General features: G+C 45.1%; 1 protein-coding gene across 1 annotated transcript in view; it reads right to left on the minus strand.

Moving 5' to 3' along the window:
• The window catches only part of abca4b (ATP-binding cassette, sub-family A (ABC1), member 4b), an 82,567-nt gene that overhangs the window by 29,023 nt on the left and 31,727 nt on the right, over window positions 1-21,817 (minus strand). Inside the window, exons 9-23 of the mRNA XM_058418235.1 lie at window positions 21,414-21,654; window positions 20,905-21,044; window positions 20,648-20,764; window positions 20,355-20,552; window positions 19,990-20,195; window positions 19,458-19,637; window positions 17,160-17,382; window positions 16,650-16,871; window positions 12,522-12,726; window positions 12,241-12,333; window positions 11,739-11,966; window positions 11,438-11,615; window positions 11,084-11,215; window positions 10,529-10,668; window positions 10,222-10,359 (exon numbers count right to left, since the gene is read on the minus strand). Coding sequence (XP_058274218.1) covers window positions 10,222-10,359; window positions 10,529-10,668; window positions 11,084-11,215; window positions 11,438-11,615; window positions 11,739-11,966; window positions 12,241-12,333; window positions 12,522-12,726; window positions 16,650-16,871; window positions 17,160-17,382; window positions 19,458-19,637; window positions 19,990-20,195; window positions 20,355-20,552; window positions 20,648-20,764; window positions 20,905-21,044; window positions 21,414-21,654 — 2,641 coding nt within the window. The remainder of the gene's footprint in view (window positions 1-10,221; window positions 10,360-10,528; window positions 10,669-11,083; window positions 11,216-11,437; window positions 11,616-11,738; window positions 11,967-12,240; window positions 12,334-12,521; window positions 12,727-16,649; window positions 16,872-17,159; window positions 17,383-19,457; window positions 19,638-19,989; window positions 20,196-20,354; window positions 20,553-20,647; window positions 20,765-20,904; window positions 21,045-21,413; window positions 21,655-21,817) is intronic.

Below are 21,817 nucleotides of genomic sequence, written 5' to 3' on the forward strand. Positions count from 1 at the left end.
TCACTACAAACACAGTGACCCTCATAGCTCTCACTATAAACACAGTGACCCTCAGAGCTCTCACTACAAACACAGTGACCCCCAGAGCTCTCACTACAAACACAGTGACCCTCAGAGCTCTCACTACAAACACAGTTACCCTCGGAGCTATCACTACAAACACAGTGAACCCCAGAGCTATCACTACAAACACAGTGACCCTCAGAGCTATCACTACAAACACAGTGACCCCCAGAGCTGTCACTACAAACACAGTGACCCTCGGAGCTCTCACTACAAACACAGTGACCCCCAGAGCTCTCACTACAAACACAGTGACCCTCAGAGCTCTCACTACAAACACAGTTACCCTCGGAGCTATCACTACAAACACAGTGAACCCCAGAGCTATCACTACAAACACAGTGACCCTCAGAGCTATCACTACAAACACAGTGACCCCCAGAGCTGTCACTACAAACACAGTGACCCCCAGAGCTCTCACTACAAACACAGTGACCCCCAGAGCTATCACTACAAACACAGTGACCCCTAGAGCTCTCACTACAAACACAGTGACCCCCAGAGCTCTCACTACAAACACAGTGACCCCCAGAGCTCTCACTACAAACACAGTGACCCTCAGAGCTCTCACTACAAACATAGTGACCCCCAGATTCTCACAACACATACAGTGACCCTCATAGCTCTCACTACAAACACAGTGACCCTCAGAGCTCTCACTACACATACAGTGACCCCCAGACTCTCACTACAAACACAGTGACCCCCAGACTATCACTACAAACACAGTGACCCCCAGAGCTCTCACTACACATACAGTGACCCCCAGAGCTCTCACTACAAACACAGTGACCCCCAGACTCTCACTACAAACACAGTGACCCTCAGACTCTCTCTACACATACAATGACCACCAGACTCTCACTACAAACACAGTGAGCCCCAGACTCTCACTACAAACACAGTGACCCTCAGACTCTCTCTACACATACAATGACCCCCAGACTCTCACTACAAACACAGTGACCCCCCCGACTCTCACTACAAACACAGTGACCCTCAGAGCTATCACTATAAACACAGTGACCCTCAGAGCTCTCACTACAGACTCAGTGACCCTCAGACTCTCACTACAAACACAGTGACCCTCAGAGCTATCACTACAAACACAGTGACCCTCAGAGCTCTCACTACAAACACAGTGACCCCCAGAGCACTCACTACAAACACAGTGACCCCCAGAGCACTCACTACAAACACAGTGACCCTCAGAGCTCTCACTACAAACACAGTGACCCTCAGACTCTCACTACAAACACAGTGACCCCCAGAGCTCTCACTACAAACTCAGTGACCCTCAGAGCTATCACTACAAACACAATGACCCTCAGAGCTCTCACTACAAACACAGTTACCCTCGGAGCTATCACTACAAACACAGTGAACCCCAGAGCTATCACTACAAACACAGTGACCCCCAGAGCTCTCACTACAAACACAGTGACCCCCAGACTCTCACTACAAACACAGTGACCCTCATAGCTCTCACTATAAACACAGTGACCCTCAGAGCTCTCACTACAAACACAGTGACCCCCAGAGCTCTCACTACAAACACAGTGACCCTCAGAGCTCTCACTACAAACACAGTTACCCTCGGAGCTATCACTACAAACACAGTGAACCCCAGAGCTATCACTATAAACACAGTGACCCTCAGAGCTATCACTACAAACACAGTGACCCCCAGAGCTGTCACTACAAACACAGTGACCCTCGGAGCTCTCACTACAAACACAGTGACCCCCAGAGCTCTCACTACAAACACAGTGACCCTCAGAGCTCTCACTACAAACACAGTTACCCTCGGAGCTATCACTACAAACACAGTGAACCCCAGAGCTATCACTACAAACACAGTGACCCTCAGAGCTATCACTACAAACACAGTGACCCCCAGAGCTGTCACTACAAACACAGTGACCCTCGGAGCTCTCACTACAAACACAGTGACCCCCAGAGCTCTCACTACAAACACAGTGACCCTCGGAGCTCTCACTACAAACACAGTTACCCTCGGAGCTATCACTACAAACACAGTGAACCCCAGAGCTATCACTACAAACACAGTGACCCTCAGAGCTATCACTACAAACACAGTGACCCCCAGAGCTGTCACTACAAACACAGTGACCCTCAGAGCTCTCACTACAAACACAGTGACCCCCAGAGCACTCACTACAAACACAGTGACCCCTAGAGCTCTCACTACAAACACAGTGACCCCCAGAGCTCTCACTACAAACACAGTGACCCCCAGAGCTCTCACTACAAACACAGTGACCCTCAGAGCTCTCACTACAAACATAGTGACCCCCAGATTCTCACAACACATACAGTGACCCTCAGAGCTCTCACTACACATACAGTGACCCTCGGAGCTATCACTACAAACACAGTGAACCCCAGAGCTATCACTACAAACACAGTGACCCCCAGACTCTCACTACAAACACAGTGACCCTCATAGCTCTCACTATAAACACAGTGACCCTCAGAGCTCTCACTACAAACACAGTGACCCCCAGAGCTCTCACTACAAACACAGTGACCCTCAGAGCTCTCACTACAAACACAGTTACCCTCGGAGCTATCACTACAAACACAGTGAACCCCAGAGCTATCACTATAAACACAGTGACCCTCAGAGCTATCACTACAAACACAGTGACCCCCAGAGCTTTCACTACAAAGACAGTGACCCTCGGAGCTCTCACTACAAACACAGTGACCCCCAGAGCTCTCACTACAAACACAGTGACCCTCAGAGCTCTCACTACAAACACAGTTACCCTCGGAGCTATCACTACAAACACAGTGAACCCCAGAGCTATCACTACAAACACAGTGACCCTCAGAGCTATCACTACAAACACAGTGACCCCCAGAGCTGTCACTACAAACACAGTGACCCTCAGAGCTCTCACTACAAACACAGTGACCCCCAGAGCTCTCACTACAAACACAGTGACCCCCAGAGCTATCACTACAAACACAGTGACCCCTAGAGCTCTCACTACAAACACAGTGACCCCCAGAGCTCTCACTACAAACACAGTGACCCCCAGAGCTCTCACTACAAACACAGTGACCCTCAGAGCTCTCACTACAAACATAGTGACCCCCAGATTCTCACAACACATACAGTGACCCTCAGAGCTCTCACTACACATACAGTGACCCCCAGACTCTCACTACAAACACAGTGACCCCCAGACTATCACTACAAACACAGTGACCCCCAGAGCTCTCACTACACATACAGTGACCCCCAGAGCTCTCACTACAAACACAGTGACCCCCAGACTCTCACTACAAACACAGTGACCCTCAGACTCTCTCTACACATACAATGACCCCCAGACTCTCACTACAAACACAGTGAGCCCCAGACTCTCACTACAAACACAATGACCCCCAGACTCTCACTACAAACACAGTGACCCCCCCGACTCTCACTACAAACACAGTGACCCTCAGAGCTATCACTATAAACACAGTGACCCTCAGAGCTCTCACTACAGACTCAGTGACCCTCAGACTCTCACTACAAACACAGTGACCCTCAGAGCTATCACTACAAACACAGTGACCCTCAGAGCTCTCACTACAAACACAGTGACCCCCAGAGCACTCACTACAAACACAGTGACCCCCAGAGCACTCACTACAAACACAGTGACCCTCAGAGCTCTCACTACAAACACAGTGACCCTCAGACTCTCACTACAAACACAGTGATCCCCAGAGCTCTCACTACAAACACAATGACCCTCAGAGCTCTCACTACAAACACAGTGACCCTCAGAGCTCTCACTACAAACACAGTGACCCCCAGACTTTCACTACAAACACAGTGACCCTCATAGCTCTCACTATAAACACAGTGACCCTCAGAGCTCTCACTACAAACACAGTGACCCCCAGAGCTCTCACTACAAACACAGTGACCCTCAGAGCTCTCACTACAAACACAGTTACCCTCGGAGCTATCACTACAAACACAGTGAACCCCAGAGCTATCACTACAAACACAGTGACCCTCAGAGCTATCACTACAAACACAGTGACCCCCAGAGCTGTCAATACAAACACAGTGACCCTCAGAGCTCTCACTACAAACACAGTGACCCTCATAGCTCTCACTATAAACACAGTGATCCTCAGAGCTATCACTACAAACACAGTGACCCTCAGAGCTCTCACTACAAACACAGTGACCCTCAGAGCTCTCACCACAAACACAGTGACCCCCAGAGCTACCACTACAAACACAGTGACCCCCAGAGCTCTCACTACAAACACAGTGACCCTCAGACTCTCTCTACAAACACAGTGACCCTCAGAGCTCTCACTACAAACACAGTGACCCCCAGAGCTCTCACTACAAACACAGTGACCCTCAGAGCTCTCACTACAAACACAGTGACCCCCAGATTCTCACTACAAACACAGTGACCCCCCAGACTCTCACTACAAACACACTGACCCCAAGAGCTCTCACTACACATACAGTGACCCCCAGACTCTCACTACAAACACAGTGACCCCCAGACTCTCACTACAAACACAGTGACCCCCAGAGCTCTCACTACACATACAGTGACCCCCAGTCTCTCACTACAAACACAGTGACCCCCAGACTCTCACTACAAACACAGTGACCCCCAGACTCTCACTACAAACACAGTGACCCCCAGAGCTCTCACTACACATACAGTGACCCCCAGAGCTCTCACTACAAACACAGTGACCCCCAGAGCTCTCACTACACATACAGTGACCCCCAGATTCTCACTACACATACAGTGACCCCCAGACTCTCACTACAAACACAGTGACCCCCAGACTCTCACTACAGACACAGTGACCCCCAGATTCTCACTACACATACAGTGACCCCCCGACTCTCACTATAAACACAGTCACCCTCATAGCTCTCACTATAAACACAGTGACCCTCAGAGCTATCACTACAAACACAGTGACCCCCAGAGCTCTCACTACAAACACAGTGACCCCCAGAGCTCTCACTACAAACACAGTGACCCTCAGACTCTCTCTACAAACACAGTGACCCTCAGAGCTCTCACTACAAACACAGTGACCCCCAGAACTCTCACTACAAACACAGTGACCCTCAGAGCTCTCACTACAAACACAGTGACCCTCAGAGCTCTCACTACAAACACAGTGACCCCCAGATTCTCACTACAAACACAGTGACCCCCAGATTCTCACTACACATACAGTGACCCCCAGAGCTCTCACTACAAACACAGTGACCCCCAGACTCTCACTACAGACACAGTGACCCCCAGATTCTCACTACACATACAGTGACCCCCCGACTCTCACTACAAACACAGTGACCCTCATAGCTCTCACTATAAACACAGTGACCCTCAGAGCTATCACTACAAACACAGTGACCCCCAGAGCTCTCACTACAAACACAGTGACCCCCAGAGCTCTCACTACAAACACAGTGACCCTCAGACTCTCTCTACAAACACAGTGACCCTCAGAGCTCTCACTACAAACACAGTGACCCCCAGAACTCTCACTACAAACACAGTGACCCTCAGAGCTCTCACTACAAACACAGTGACCCTCAGAGCTCTCACTACAAACACAGTGACCCCCAGATTCTCACTACAAACACAGTGACCCCCAGATTCTCACTACACATACAGTGACCCCCAGAGCTCTCACTACAAACACAGTGACCCCCAGATTCTCACTACACATACAGTGACCCCCAGAGCTCTCACTACACATACAGTGACCCCCAGACTCTCACTACAAACACAGTGACCCTCAGACTCTCTCTACAAACACAGTGACCCTCAGAGCTATCACAACCAACACAGTGACCCCCAGAGCTATCACTACAAACACAATGACCCTCAGAGCTATCACTACAAACACAGTGACCCCCAGAGCTGTCATGGCAAACACAGTGACCCCCAGACTCTCACTACAAACACAGTGACCCTCAGAGCTCTCACTACAAACACAGTGACCCTCAGAGCTATCACTACAACCACAGTGACCCCCAGAGCTGTCACGACAAACACAGTGACACCCAGACTCTCACTACAAACACAGTGACCCCCAAAGCTCTCACTACAAACACAGTGACCCTCAGAGCTCTCAGTACAAACACAGTGACCCCCAGACTCTCACTACAAACACAATGACCCCCAGAGCTCTCACTACAAACACAGTGACCCTCAGAGCTATCAACACAAACACAGTGACCCTCAGAGCTCTCACTACAAACACAGTGACCCTCAGAGCTCTCACTACAAACACAGTGACCCCCAGACTCTTACTACAAACACAGTGACCCTCATAGCTCTCACTATAAACACAGTGACCCTCAGAGCTCTCACTACAAACACAATGACCTTCAGAGCTCTCACTACAAACACAGTGACCCCCAGACTCTCACTACAAACACAGTGACCCCCAGAGCTCTCACTACAAACACAGTGACCCTCAGAGCTATCATCACAAACACAGTGACCCTCAGAGCTCTCACTACAAACACAGTGACCCCCAGACTCTCACTACAAACACAGTGACCCCCAGACTCTCACTACAAACACAGTGACCCCCAGACTCTCACTACAAACACAGTGACCCCCAGACTCTCACTACAAACACAGTGACCCCCAGAGCTCTCACTACACATACAGTGACCCCCAGACTCTCACTACAAACACAGTGACCCTCATAGCTCTCACTATAAACACAGTGACCCTCAGAGCTATCACTACAAACACAGTGACCCCCAGAGCTATCACTACAAACACAGTGACCCCCAGAGCTACCACTACAAACACAGTGACCCCCAGAGCTCTCACTACAAACACAGTGACCCTCAGACTCTCTCTACAAACACAGTGACCCTCAGAGCTCTCACTACAAACACAGTGACCCCCAGAACTCTCACTACAAACACAGTGACCCTCAGAGCTCTCACTACAAACACAGTGACCCTCAGAGCTCTCACTACAAACACAGTGACCCCCAGATTCTCACTACAAACACAGTGACCCCCAGATTCTCACTACACATACAGTGACCCCCAGAGCTCTCACTACACATACAGTGACCCCCAGAGCTCTCACTACAAACACAGTTACCCTCAGAGCTCTCACTACAAACACAGTGACCCCCAGAGCTATCACAACAAACACAGTGACCCCCAGAGCTATCACTACAAACACAATGACCCTCAGAGCTATCACTACAAACACAGTGACCCCCAGAGCTGTTATGGCAAACACAGTGACCCCCAGACTCTCACTACAAACACAGTGACCCTCAGAGCTCTCACTATGAACACAGTCACCCTCAGAGCTCTCACTACAAACACAGTGACCCTCAGAGCTATCACTACAACCACAGTGACCCCCAGAGCTGTCACGACAAACACAGTGACACCCAGACTCTCACTACAAACACAGTGACCCCCAAAGCTCTCACTACAAACACAGTGACCCTCAGAGCTCTCACTACAAACACAGTGACCCCCAGACTCTCACTACAAACACAGTGACCCTCAGAGCTCTCACTACAAACACAGTGACCCTCAGAGCTATCATCACAAACACAGTGACCCTCAGAGCTCTCACTACAAACACAGTGACCCTCAGAGCTCTCACTACAAACACAGTGACCCCCAGACTCTCACTACAAACACAGTGACCCTCATAGCTCTCACTATAAACACAGTGACCCTCATAGCTCTCACTATAAACACAGTGACCCTCAGAGCTATCACTACAAACACAATGACCCTCAGAGCTCTCACTACAAACACAGTGACCCCCAGACTCTCACTACAAACACAGTGACCCTCATAGCTCTCACTATAAACACAGTGACCCTCAGAGCTCTCACTACAAACACAGTGACCCCCAGAGCTCTCACTACAAACACAGTGACCCCCAGACTCTCACTACAAACACAGTGACCCCCAGATTCTCACTACACATACAGTGACCCCCAGACTCTCACTACAAACACAGTGACCCCCAGACTCTCACTACAAACACAGTGACCCCCAGAGCTCTCACTACACATACAGTGACCCCCAGACTCTCACTACAAACACAGTGACCCCCAGACTCTCACTACAGACACAGTGACCCCCAGATTCTCACTACACATACAGTGACCCCCAGAGCTATCACTACAAACACAGTGACCCCCAGACTCTCACTACAAACACAGTGACCCCCAGATTCTCACTACACATACAGTGACCCCCAGACTCTCACTACAAACACAGTGACCCCCAGACTCTCACTACAGACACAGTGACCCCCAGATTCTCACTACACATACAGTGACCCCCAGAGCTATCACTACAAACACAGTGACCCCCAGACTCTCACTACAAACACAGTGACCCCCAGACTCTCACTACAGACACAGTGACCCCCAGATTCTCACTACACATACAGTGACCCCCAGACTCTCACTACAAACACAGTGACCCCCAGATTCTCACTACACATACAGTGACCCCCAGACTCTCACTACAAACACAGTGACCCCCAGATTCTCACTACAAACACAGTGACCCCCAGACTCTCACTACAAACACAGTGACCCCCAGATTCTCACTACACATACAGTGACCCCCAGAGCTATCACTACAAACACAGTGACCCCCAGACTCTCACTACAAACACAGTGACCCCCAGACTCTCACTACAGACACAGTGACCCCCAGATTCTCACTACACATACAGTGACCCCCAGACTCTCACTACAAACACAGTGACCCCCAGACTCTCACTACACATACAGTGACCCCCAGACTCTCACTACAAACACAGTGACCCTCAGAGCTCTCACTACAGACTCAGTGACCCTCAGAGCTCTCACTACAAACACAGTGACCCTCAGAGCTCTCACTACAAACACAGTGACCCTCAGAGCTCTCACTACAAACACAGTGACCCTCAGAGCTCTCACTACAAACACTGTGACCCCCAGAGCTATCACTACAAACACAGTTACCCCCAGAGCTCTCACTACAAACACAGTGACCCCCAGAGCTATCACTACAAACACAGTGACCCCCAGAGCTCTCACTACAAACACAGTGACCCCCAGAGCTATCACAACAAACACAGTGACCCCCAGAGCTCTCACTACAAACACAATGAACCCCAGAGCTATCACTACAAACACAGTGACCCTCAGAGCTATCACTACAAACACAGTGACCCTCAGAGCTCTCACTACAAACAAAGTGACCCCCAGAGCTCTCACTACAAGCACAGTGACCCCCAGAGCTATCACTACAAACACAGTGACCCCTAGAGCTCTCACTACAAACACAGTGACCCTCAGAGCTATCACTACAAACATAGTGACCCCCAGATTCTCACAACACATACAGTGACCCTCAGAGCTCTCACTACAAACATAGTGACCCCCAGATTCTCACAACACATACAGTGACCCTCAGAGCTATCACTACAAACACAGTGACCCTCAGATCTCTCACTACAAACACAGTGACCCTCAGAGCTCTCACTACAAACATAGTGACCCCCAGATTCTCACAACACATACAGTGACCCCCAGAGCTCTCACTACACATACAGTGACCCCCAGACTCTCACTACAAACACAGTGACCCCCAGACTATCACTACAAACACAGTGACCCCCAGAGCTCTCACTACACATACAGTGACCCCCAGAGCTCTCACTACAAACACAGTGACCCCCAGAGCTATCACTACAAACACAGTGACCCCCAGAGCTATCACTACAAACACAGTGACCCCCAGAGCTATCACTACAAACACAGTGACCCTCAGAGCTATCACTACAAACACAGTGACCCCCAGAGCTATCACTACAAACACAGTGACCCTCAGAGCTCTCACTACAAACACAGTGACCCCCAGAGCTCTCACTACAAACACAGTGACCCCCAGACTCTCACTACAAACACAGTGACCCCCAGACTATCACTAAAACACAGTGACCCCCAGAGCTCTCACTACAAACACAGTGACCCCCAGAGCTATCACTACAAACACAGTGACCCCCAGAGCTCTCACTACACATACACACACACACAAATGGGGTGTGTACTGTGCAGTCAGGTCTTGCACTTCACCTGTGCGGTACTTCAGGAGTAAATCCCAGATGGAGCGTCTGGAGTAGGGGTCGACTCCTGAAGTGGGCTCGTCCAAAATCACCACCTTAGAGCCTCCAACAAACGCCATGGCAACAGACAGCTTCCTCTGCATCCCACCTACACACACATACACACACACAGCATCAGCATAATGAGGATCCAGAACATGCAGCTCTGACTCCATCTGGATTATTCAGATTATTAACAGAACTCATCAGCGAGTTGGAACCAATCAGACTGAGGGGTGGAATTAGATGAAATCAGATGAAATAAGATGAAATCAGACCAGAGAGATTTTGCGCTTCGTCGCAGCGTTTGTGCGGTAACCCGAGATCCTGCAGCATGTTCTGCACTTCCTGTTCAGCTTCTTTATGCTTTCGGCCTTTCAGCAGTGAGTAGAAGAGGATGTGTTCCTCCACCGTCAGGCTGGAAAAGACGGAGCACAGAATCAGAGAGGAGCCCAGAATGTTCTGGTCAGCACACAGCAGGGCCAGAGGAAGGACGGGTCAACCCCAGTATCACAATCTAACGAAGAGTGTGTGTGAGAGTAATAACAAGCTCAAACTTATTTTAAAGAATATTCCTTGTTTTTATTTGTACTGGTTTTATTTATGGAATATTTTTTATTTTTATTCCATTTTATTTTGTTTTATTTTTTTTAATTCCTGGAACTTTTACTTGGTTCTGTTTCTTCCTTAAATTATTTTTATTTCTGTATTTATTTTGCGTTATTTCTGGAATGATAATATAATAAAGTTTTTGCCCAAGGAACCTTTTTTCTTTCTCAGAGAGATGTGGTTCAGGATAACGTGCACTGTGTGTGTGTGTGTGTAATGCTCACTGGTTAAACAGGATGTTGTGTTGAGGACACACGCCCAGAGACTGTCTGATCTGGTCCATGTCGGAGCGAATGTCCTTCCCGCTGATGAGCGCTGTGCCAGACGTTGGAGGAAACAAACCGGTCAGAATGGACCTGAAAGAGGAGAAGAGAAGAAATGTCAAAGTCTCACTAGCGTTTCTCTCCGCTCTCAGATCTGTGTGTGAGTTATTACAGAGTGTTTAATTCTCAGAGTGGAGATCTACAATAAAGTCTTCACTGAGGTCAGATTTCTCTGCCCAGGAACCGTGAGTCCAGCTGAGACAGGAGGCAGAAGAACACAGGTGAATTAGACACAGAAGAACGTTATCTGCGTACAGCGTGGTGGTCTTCCCCGCTCCGTTGTGTCCCAGAAACGATGTGATCTGTCCTTCATAGAAGTTCAAGCTGAGACCGTTAACAGCTGGATGTGAACTTCCAGGATAAACCTTCACAAGCTCCTTCACACACACACCCACCTCCAGCCCCTCAGGCTCCGCCTCAAACAACAGGTTTCCTGTAGACACACAGCATGGAAAAACACAAGATATATTAGGATATCACCATCATCATCATCACCATCATCATCATATCATCATCATCACCACCATCATCATCATATCACCATCATCATCCTCACCTATTCTCTCACCCTCTGTCTGTCTCTCCTCCTCCTGAGGATTCAGACCTCCCTCATTCCTCTTCATCTTCTCCCCTCTCTCTCTCTCCATCCTCTCCCTCTTCTCTTGGTGTTTGCACGGCCTGTGGGTGGAGCTGCAGTTCTGCACTGACCACTCAGTGATGATGTCAGGAGTCTGTACCTCCTCCTTCGTCATCTCTGGGTTCTCTATCAGAGATTTTTCAGGAGCTTCAGTAGGAAAGAGAGAGCTGTTTAAAAACATGCTGAACTGACAGCCATAGGTGTTCATTAACCTCCTGTCTAATCGTACATTTTTACAGACAGATTTTAGATCTGATCAAAGAAACAAAGCTTTCTAACAGCTCTTTAGTACTGTGTTAAAGGCTCCTCCGGTCCTACAGTTGGACACACCCCCTGCCTCATTCTCATGCTCTGACTGGCTGTGGATCATCACCACCTATCACACATACTTGGCTCAAGCACACTGATGGTGTTGCAGTACCTGGATTGGCCACATCAGCCTGGGGGTGCTGTGCACTCTGCCAGTAGGATGACTGGAGGGGAAAATAGAAAGGCCTCCCGATCCCGAACTGACCTGAACAGGTGAGGATAAAGACAATACCACTTTATTAAACATAAACTCAGTCTCTTATAGTTTATTGGAGTAAATCAGACTGAATCTTGTGTCTAAATCAGATTTTACATCCGAATTGTTGCAGAAATAAGTCCTACAATCAGCATCTAATTAGCCTCAATGTGGGTCAGAACCTGGTGTATCCTGACCTGGGAAGATGTTATCGAGGTACCAGGCCAACACGCCATACAGAACTGAATCAAACAGCATCATGCGGATAGAGTTGAGGAAGGAGAACTCATCGCCCTCTAGTGGACTGGTGCTGATATTGTCCCACTGTAGCCCCAGGCCCTGTTCCTCATAGCGGGATAAATATTCTGTCCCAAAGCCAAACGCCACCGGAGACAACAAACTCTGTAACACAATAATAACATAACACACTGATAAACACAATAACACACTGATAAACACAATAACACACTGATAAACACAATAACACACTGATAAACACAATAACACACTGATAAACACAATAACACACTAATTAACAAAATAACACACTGATAAACACAATAACACACTAATTAACAAAATAACACACTGATACACACAATAACACACTAATAAACACAATAACACACTGATAAACACACTAATAAACACAATAACACACAGATAAACACACTGATAAACACAATAACACACTGATAAACACAATAACACACTGATAAACACAATAACACACTGATAAACACACTAATAAACACAATAACACACTAATTAACAAAATAACACACTGATAAACACAATAACACACTAATTAACAAAATAACACACTGATAAACACAATAACACACTAATTAACAAAATAACACACTGATACACACAATAACACACTGATAAACACAATAACACACTAATTAACAAAATAACACACTGATAAACACACTAATAAACACAATAACACACTGATAAACACAATAACACACTAATTAACAAAATAACACACTGATAAACACACTAATAAACACAATAACACACTGATAAACACACTAATAAACACAATAACACACTGATAAACACAATAACACACTGATAAACACAATAACACACTGATAAACACACTAATAAACACAATAACACACTAATAAACACAATAACACACTGATAAACACACTAATAAACACAATAACACACTGATAAACACAATAACACACTAATAAACACAATAACACACTGATAAACACAATAACACACTGATAAACACAATAACACACTGTTAAACACACTGATAAACACAATAATACACTGATAAACACAATAACACACTGATAAACATAATAACACACTGATAAACACACTAATAAACACAATAACACACTGATAAACACAATAACACACTGATAAACACACTAATAAACACAATAACACACTGATAAACACAATAACACACTAATAAACACAATAACACACTGATAAACACAATAACACACTGATAAACACACTGATAAACACAATAACACACTGATAAACACACTAATAAACACAATAACACACTGATAAACACACTAACACACTAATAAACACAATAACACACTGATAAACACACTGATAAACACAATAACACACTGATAAACACACTAATAAACACAATAACACACTGATAAACACAATAACACACTAATAAACACAATAACACACTGATAAACACAATAACACACTGATAAACACACTGATAAACACAATAACACACTGATAAACACACTAATAAACACAATAACACACTGATAAACACAATAACACACTGATAAACACAATAACACACTGATAAACACAATAACACACTGATAAACACAATAACACACTGATAAACACACTGATAAACACAATAACACACTGATAAACACAATAACACACTGATAAACACAATAACACACTGATAAACACACTAATAAACACAATAACACACTGATAAACACAATAACACACTGATAAACACACTAATAAACACAATAACACACTGATAAACACAATAACACACTGATAAACACAATAACACACTGATAAACACACTAATAAACACAATAACACACTGATAAACACAATAACACACTAATAAACACAATAACACACTGATAAACACAATAACACACTGATAAACACACTGATAAACACAATAACACACTGATAAACACACTGATAAACACAATAACACACTGATAAACACAATAACACACTGATAAACACACTGATAAACACAATAACACACTGATAAACACACTGATAAACACAATAACACACTAATAAACACAATAACACACTGATAAACACAATAACACACTGATAAACACAATAACACACTGATAAACACAATAACACACTGATAAACACAATAACACACTGATAAACACACTAATAAACACAATAACACACTAATAAACACAATAACACACTGATAAACACAATAACACACTGATAAACACACTAATAAACACAATAACACACTGATAAACACAATAACACACTGATAAACACACTGATAAACACAATAACACACTGATAAACACAATAACACACTGATAAACACAATAACACACTGATAAACACACTGATAAACACAATAACACACTGATAAACACACTGATAAACACAATAACACACTAATAAACACAATAACACACTGATAAACACAATAACACACTAATTAACAAAATAACACACTGATAAACACACTAATAAACACAATAACACACTGATAAACACACTAATAAACACAATAACACACTGATAAACACAATAACACACTGATAAACACAATAACACACTGATAAACACACTGATAAACACAATAACACACTGATAAACACAATAACACACTGATAAACACAATAACACACTGATAAACACAATAACACACTGATAAACACAATAACACACTGATAAACACACTGATAAACACAATAACACACTGATAAACACAATAACACACTGATAAACACAATAACACACTGATAAACACAATAACACACTGATAAACACAATAACACACTGATAAACACACTAATAAACACAATAACACACTGATAAACACAATAACACACTAATAAACACAATAACACACTGATAAACACAATAACACACTGATAAACACACTGATAAACACAATAACACACTGATAAACACACTGATAAACACAATAACACACTGATAAACACAATAACACACTGATAAACACACTGATAAACACAATAACACACTGATAAACACACTGATAAACACAATAACACACTAATAAACACAATAACACACTGATAAACACAATAACACACTGATAAACACAATAACACACTGATAAACACAATAACACACTGATAAACACACTGATAAACACAATAACACACTGATAAACACAATAACACACTGATAAACACAATAACACACTGATAAACACAATAACACACTGATAAACACAATAACACACTGATAAACACAATAACACACTGATAAACACAATAACACACTGATAAACACAATAACACACTGATAAACACAATAACACACTGATAAACACAATAACACACTGATAAACACAATAACACACTGATAAACACAATAACACACTAATAAACACAATAACACACTGATAAACACAATAACACACTGATAAACACAATAACACACTGATAAACACACTAATAAACACAATAACACACTGATAAACACACTAATAAACACAATAACACACTGATAAACACAATAACACACTGATAAACACAATAACACACTGATAAACACACTGATAAACACAATAACACACTGATAAACACAATAACACACTGATAAACACACTGATAAACACAATAACACACTGATAAACACAATAACACACTGATAAACACACTGATAAACACAATAACACACTGATAAACACAATAACACACTGATAAACACACTGATAAACACAATAACACACTAATAAACACAATAACACACTGATAAACACAATAACACACTGATAAACACAATAACACACTGATAAACACAAAACTGTGTGTGTGTGTGTGTGTGTGTGTGAGTTGAGTGTTGATTATTTATAACAGCACGCCCTCAGATGTTTTATTCCTCTCACTCCACAGCAATTTACAAACTATGAAATTTTGTATGTAATAAAAAACATCACAAGCTGTTACCATGGAAACGATATCAGAGGGTCAGAGATCAGAGATCATTAATATAAACGGTGATGCCTGGCTGCAGGGCTTTTGTTATAGAGAATTAATCAACACTTCTGATGACTCAGACTGGACTATGATCAGGGTGTAAAATGAGTGACTGACCACAGCGAGCTTGATGCTGCAGGTGATGCGGTCCTGCCAGGCGAAACACAGGATGTGGGGTAGGTAGAGGGTGAAGTAAATGATGCCGCTGCAGGCTGCTGCTAAATTAGCCTTGTTAAAGAACACGCTCATCAGGAAACACTGCATGATGGTGGCCATGGTGAAGGACATGAGGAAGAAGAAGAGGATCATGGGATTGCTGTAGTTCAGCACCTTTCCAGTCTGGAGGAAAATCACAAAGCAGATTCAAGTTTATATTCCTGCTTTCTCTATTCCCTACACCCTATTCCATACACCCTATTCCATACACCCTATTCCCTACTCCCTATTCCATACACCCTATTCCCTACTCCCTATTCCATACACCCTATTCTCTATTCCCTACTCCCTATGCCCTACACACTATTCCCTACTTCCTATTCCCTGCTCCCTATTCCCTACACAGCCATATCATGCACCCTAGTTAGTGCACTAATATGACCCACGCTGAAGAGTGTTTTATTTTCTCACCATGATGATGAAGGTGAGCAGAGCCGTGCTGAAGGTCATCATCAGGAAACTGTCGATAAACCAGGTGCACCAGATGACCTCGTTGGTCACACCCATGACCTTCAGCGTCTCCTTCAGCCTGAGCTCCTTCTCCAGCACAATGCTCTTCACTGTCATGGACACAGAGTAGACCCACGCCAGCACCATGAAGATCGGGAAGCAGCGGTTCAGCGTCAGCATGAACCTGAAGACATGCACACACACACTGACATCACTGTTTTTTAGATTGCTAATAAGTGATAAAATATAGATACATTTTCCTCTTCAAATACCATGGAGGTGCAAACTCACTATTACCTATTCCCTACTCCCTACTCTCTATTCCCTAGTCACTATTCACTATTCCCTCCTCACTATTCCCCACTCTCTATTCCCTCCTCCCTATTCCCCACTCTCTATTCCCTCCTCCCTATTCCCCACTCTCTATTCCCTCCTCACTATTCCCCACTCTCTATTCCCTCCTCACTCTTCACTATTCCCTCCTCCCTACTCCCTCCTCACTATTCACTATTCCCTCCTCACCATTCCCCACTCTCTATTCCCTCCTCACTCTTCACTATTCCCTCCTCCCTATTCCCCACTCTCTATTCCCTCCTCACTCTTCACTATTCCCTCCTCCCTATTCCCTACTCTCTATTCCCTACTGACTATTCCTTATTCCCTACTCTCTATTCACTACTCTCTATTCCCTACACCCTATTCCCTACTCCCTACTCTCTATTCCTTATTCCCTACCCCCTATTCCCTACTCCCTACTCCCTACTCCCTACTCTCTATTCTTTATTCCCTACCCCCTATTCCCTACTCCCTACTCCCTACTCTCTATTCCTTATTCCCTACCCCCTATTCCCTACTCCCTACTCCCTACTCTCTATTCCTTATTCCCTACCCCCTATTCCCTACTCCCTACTCTCTATTCCTTATTCCCTACCCCCTATTCCCTACTCCCTACTCTCTATTCCCTACTCCCTACTCTCTATTCCCTACCCCCTATTTCCTACTCTTTATTCCCTACTCTCTAGTCTCTATTCCCTACGCACTATTCCTTATTTCCTACTTCCTATTCCCTACATCCTACTCCCTATACCCCATTCCCTACTCTCTATTCCCTACTGACTATTCCTTATTCCCTACTCTCTATTCGCTACTCTCTATTCCCTACACCCTATTCCCTACTCTCTATTCCTTATTTCCTACTCTCTATTCCCTACTCCCTATTCCCTACTCTCTATTCCTTATTCCCTACTCTCTATTCGCTACTCTCTATTCCCTACACCCTATTCCCTACTCCCTACTCTCTATTCCCTACTCCCTATTCCCTACTCTCTATTCCTTATTCCCTACTCTCTATTCGCTACTCTCTATTCCCTACACCCTATTCCCTACTCCCTACTCTCTATTCCCTACTCCCTATTCCCTACTCTCTATTCCTTATTCCCTACTCTCTATTCGCTACTCTCTATTCCCTACTCCCTACTCCCTATTCCCTACTCTCTATTCCTTATTTCCTACTCTCTATTCCCTACTCTCTAGTCTCTATTCCCTACTCCCTATTCCCTACACCCTACACCCCATTCCCTACACCCCATTCCCTACTCTCTATTCCCTACACCCTATTCCCTACTCCCTTCTCCCTATTCCCTACTCTTTATTCCCTACTCCCTATTCCCTACTTTCTATTCCCTACGCACTATTCCTTATTTCCTACTCTCTATTCCCTACTCCCTATACCCCATTCCCTACACCCTATTCCCTACTCTTTATTCCCTACTCCCTATTCCCTACTCCCTATTCCCTACTCTTTATTCCCTACACCCTATTCCCTACTCCCTACTCTCTATTCCCTATACCCTATTCCCTACTCCCTTCTCCCTATTCCCTATTCCCTTCTCCCTATTCCCTACTCCCTATTCCCTACTCTTTATTCCCTACTCTCTATTCCCTACACCCTATTCCCTACTCCCTATTCCCTACTTTTTATTCCCTACTGCCTATTCCCTACGCAATATTCCTTATTTCCTACTCTCTATTTCCTACTCTCTATTCCCTACTCTCTATTCCCTATTCCCTACTCTCTATTCCCTACTCCCTACTCCATACACCCCATTCCATACACCCCATTCCCTACACCCTATTCCCTACTAAAAATATAGACACATTTTCCCCTTCAAATACCACGGGGGTACAAACTTCTGCATTCAAGTCAATTCAGTCAGGACTTCCATTTATCTTTAGATAATAAGGAGAAGAAGTTCGTACATGTCGTCCACGTAGCAGGGGTACGGCATCTGCTGGACGTAAACCCCGAGTGGTGTCTGAGGAACGGAGCTCAGGATCTTCAGGATGCCGTGCTCTATCATGTCCTGCACATACGCAAATCCTCCCCATATATAACGCAGGTCCTCCACGGGGTCCGCCCTCGGCCCAGGGTCCCAGTACCTACAGGGAGTCACATGCAGCTCAAGGAGGGGCGGAGCTACAGATAAAGCTGACCAGCTAATCACTACTGACTGCACTTTATTACACATCGCATGCCTCCTGCACGAAAGGTTGCTGACCAGAGGATCTCCTGCATGTACCAAAACAGATCCTCTGCAGCAGCACAGAGACACGTTTACAACCCTGCAGATCAGCTTTTATTCACATGATGGCAGCAACACTTCACACACACACACACACACACACACTTTAACTAAAACCTGGAGCCTGTAGCTGAGATCTTAGAGAGGAGCAGAGAGAACTTCTGGTCAGATTTACTTCTGGTCAGATTTACTCAGAGATGTTCAGTCACCTGTCCTTGATCTTGTTGGTTCTCTCCACTGCGTCGATGTCCATGCGGATTTTATAGGTGACGTGTCTCGGCAGCTCCGTGCTCCATGGGTAGACGTCCATGAACACCACTCCAGCCCAGAACTTATTCTCCTGTAGCAGGTACAGAGCCTGATGGCTCATCTGATCCTCATCCACATGAGCTACAAACTTATCCAGGTTTACACACTGCACACACACCCACACACACACACACACACACACACAGGATGTCAGAGTGACCGAGGGAAGAACGTTAAAGTATAACCAGTAATGTATCTCCTCAGGTGTCCTGGTGGTGTGAGCCAGTTCCCATGGTAACTTGTGAGTGATGGAGGGTAGGTGTACCTCACTGTACTGGACAAAGGTGTGCAGGATTTGGTGAGTCAGGTTGAAGACGTTCCTCCAGTCGAAGTCGGGCATGTCCTCATAGCGGTCTCTATAGCAACCGTCATGGAGGAAGTTGAGGATATGTTTGGTGGTGAAGCCTGTTTCCTCCAGACGACGATCCAGAAAATCCATCACTGTTGGGTTCCTGAGTGTGTCCTACACACACACACACACACACACACACATACCGTACAGCACTAGGGGGACACTAATCACTCGAATGAATTGTGTGTGTGTGTGTGTGTGTGTACCCGAATCATATTCATCTGAATGCTGTCCTGAAAGAAATGCCAGATTTGAGGAGCCACTTCCTCCCACGCCTTCGCCATGTTTATCAACCTCTCCAACTCCTCAAACGTGCTGTTAGCCTGCGCGCACACACACACACACACACAAAGTTCAAATATACCATTAAACCCTGTGTGTAGTAAAACAATATCTGGATTTAGAAGTGTGTGTGTGTGCGTGTGTGTGTGTGTGTGTGTGTGTGTGTGTGTGTGCGTCTTACACTCTTTAGTATCTTGTGTACAGCGGGAGAGTCGGGTGTGTAGAGGATTTTACCCATCACAAGAGGCTTCACTGAATTCCACATGATTTTAGTGACAGGATTCGACTCCAGATTCTGCATCAATGCATTACAAAATGGAGCTGAGAGAGAGAGAGAGAAAGAGAGAGAGGAGAGAGAGAGAGAGAGAGACAGAAAGAGGAGAGAGAGAGAGGAGAGAGAGAGAGAGAGAGAGAGAGAAAGAGAAGAGAGAGAGAGAGAGAGAGAGAGAGAGAGAGAGAAAGAGAGAGAGGAGAGAGAGAGAGAGAGAGACAGAAAGAGGAGAGAGAGAGAGGAGAGAGAGAGAGAGAGAGAGAGAGAGAGAGAGAGAGAGAGAGAGAGAGAGAGAGAGAGAGAGAAAGAGAAGAGAGAGAGAGAGAGAGAGGGTGGGGGGTAAGTAAATCTACACACAATGTATCCACCTATATTTTGTGTGTGTGTGTGTGTGTGTGTGTGTATGTGTGTGTACTCACAGGCCATGTGGTCATACGTGTATTCTCCGTGTGTGTGTGTGGTGTTTATTCCCAGGAAAACTCTGAAGTTGTTGTCTTCGTACCAGTTGAATGAAAGAACCCGAGAATTTCCCTCTGAAGCGTACCCACAGAACAGATCAGACACCAGAGAGATGAGCTGAGTGAAGGACAAGGGAGTGCTGTCCTCAAACACACGCCGCAGAACCACAGAAAGGGCTCTAGAACTCGGCCTGGTCAATAACTGACCCATGGGGAGAGGGGGATCGAGAAATGGATTAATTTAAATGAGAGTGATATTTTAACAATTACACCTGAACAATCAAATACCTGGACAAACAGACAGATACCTGAACGATCAGACAGACACATAAACAATCAGACAGATACCTGAACGATCAGACAGA

The sequence above is a fragment of the Hemibagrus wyckioides genome, linkage group LG20, assembly GCF_019097595.1.
Source record: "Hemibagrus wyckioides isolate EC202008001 linkage group LG20, SWU_Hwy_1.0, whole genome shotgun sequence".
NCBI lineage: Eukaryota > Metazoa > Chordata > Actinopteri > Siluriformes > Bagridae > Hemibagrus > Hemibagrus wyckioides.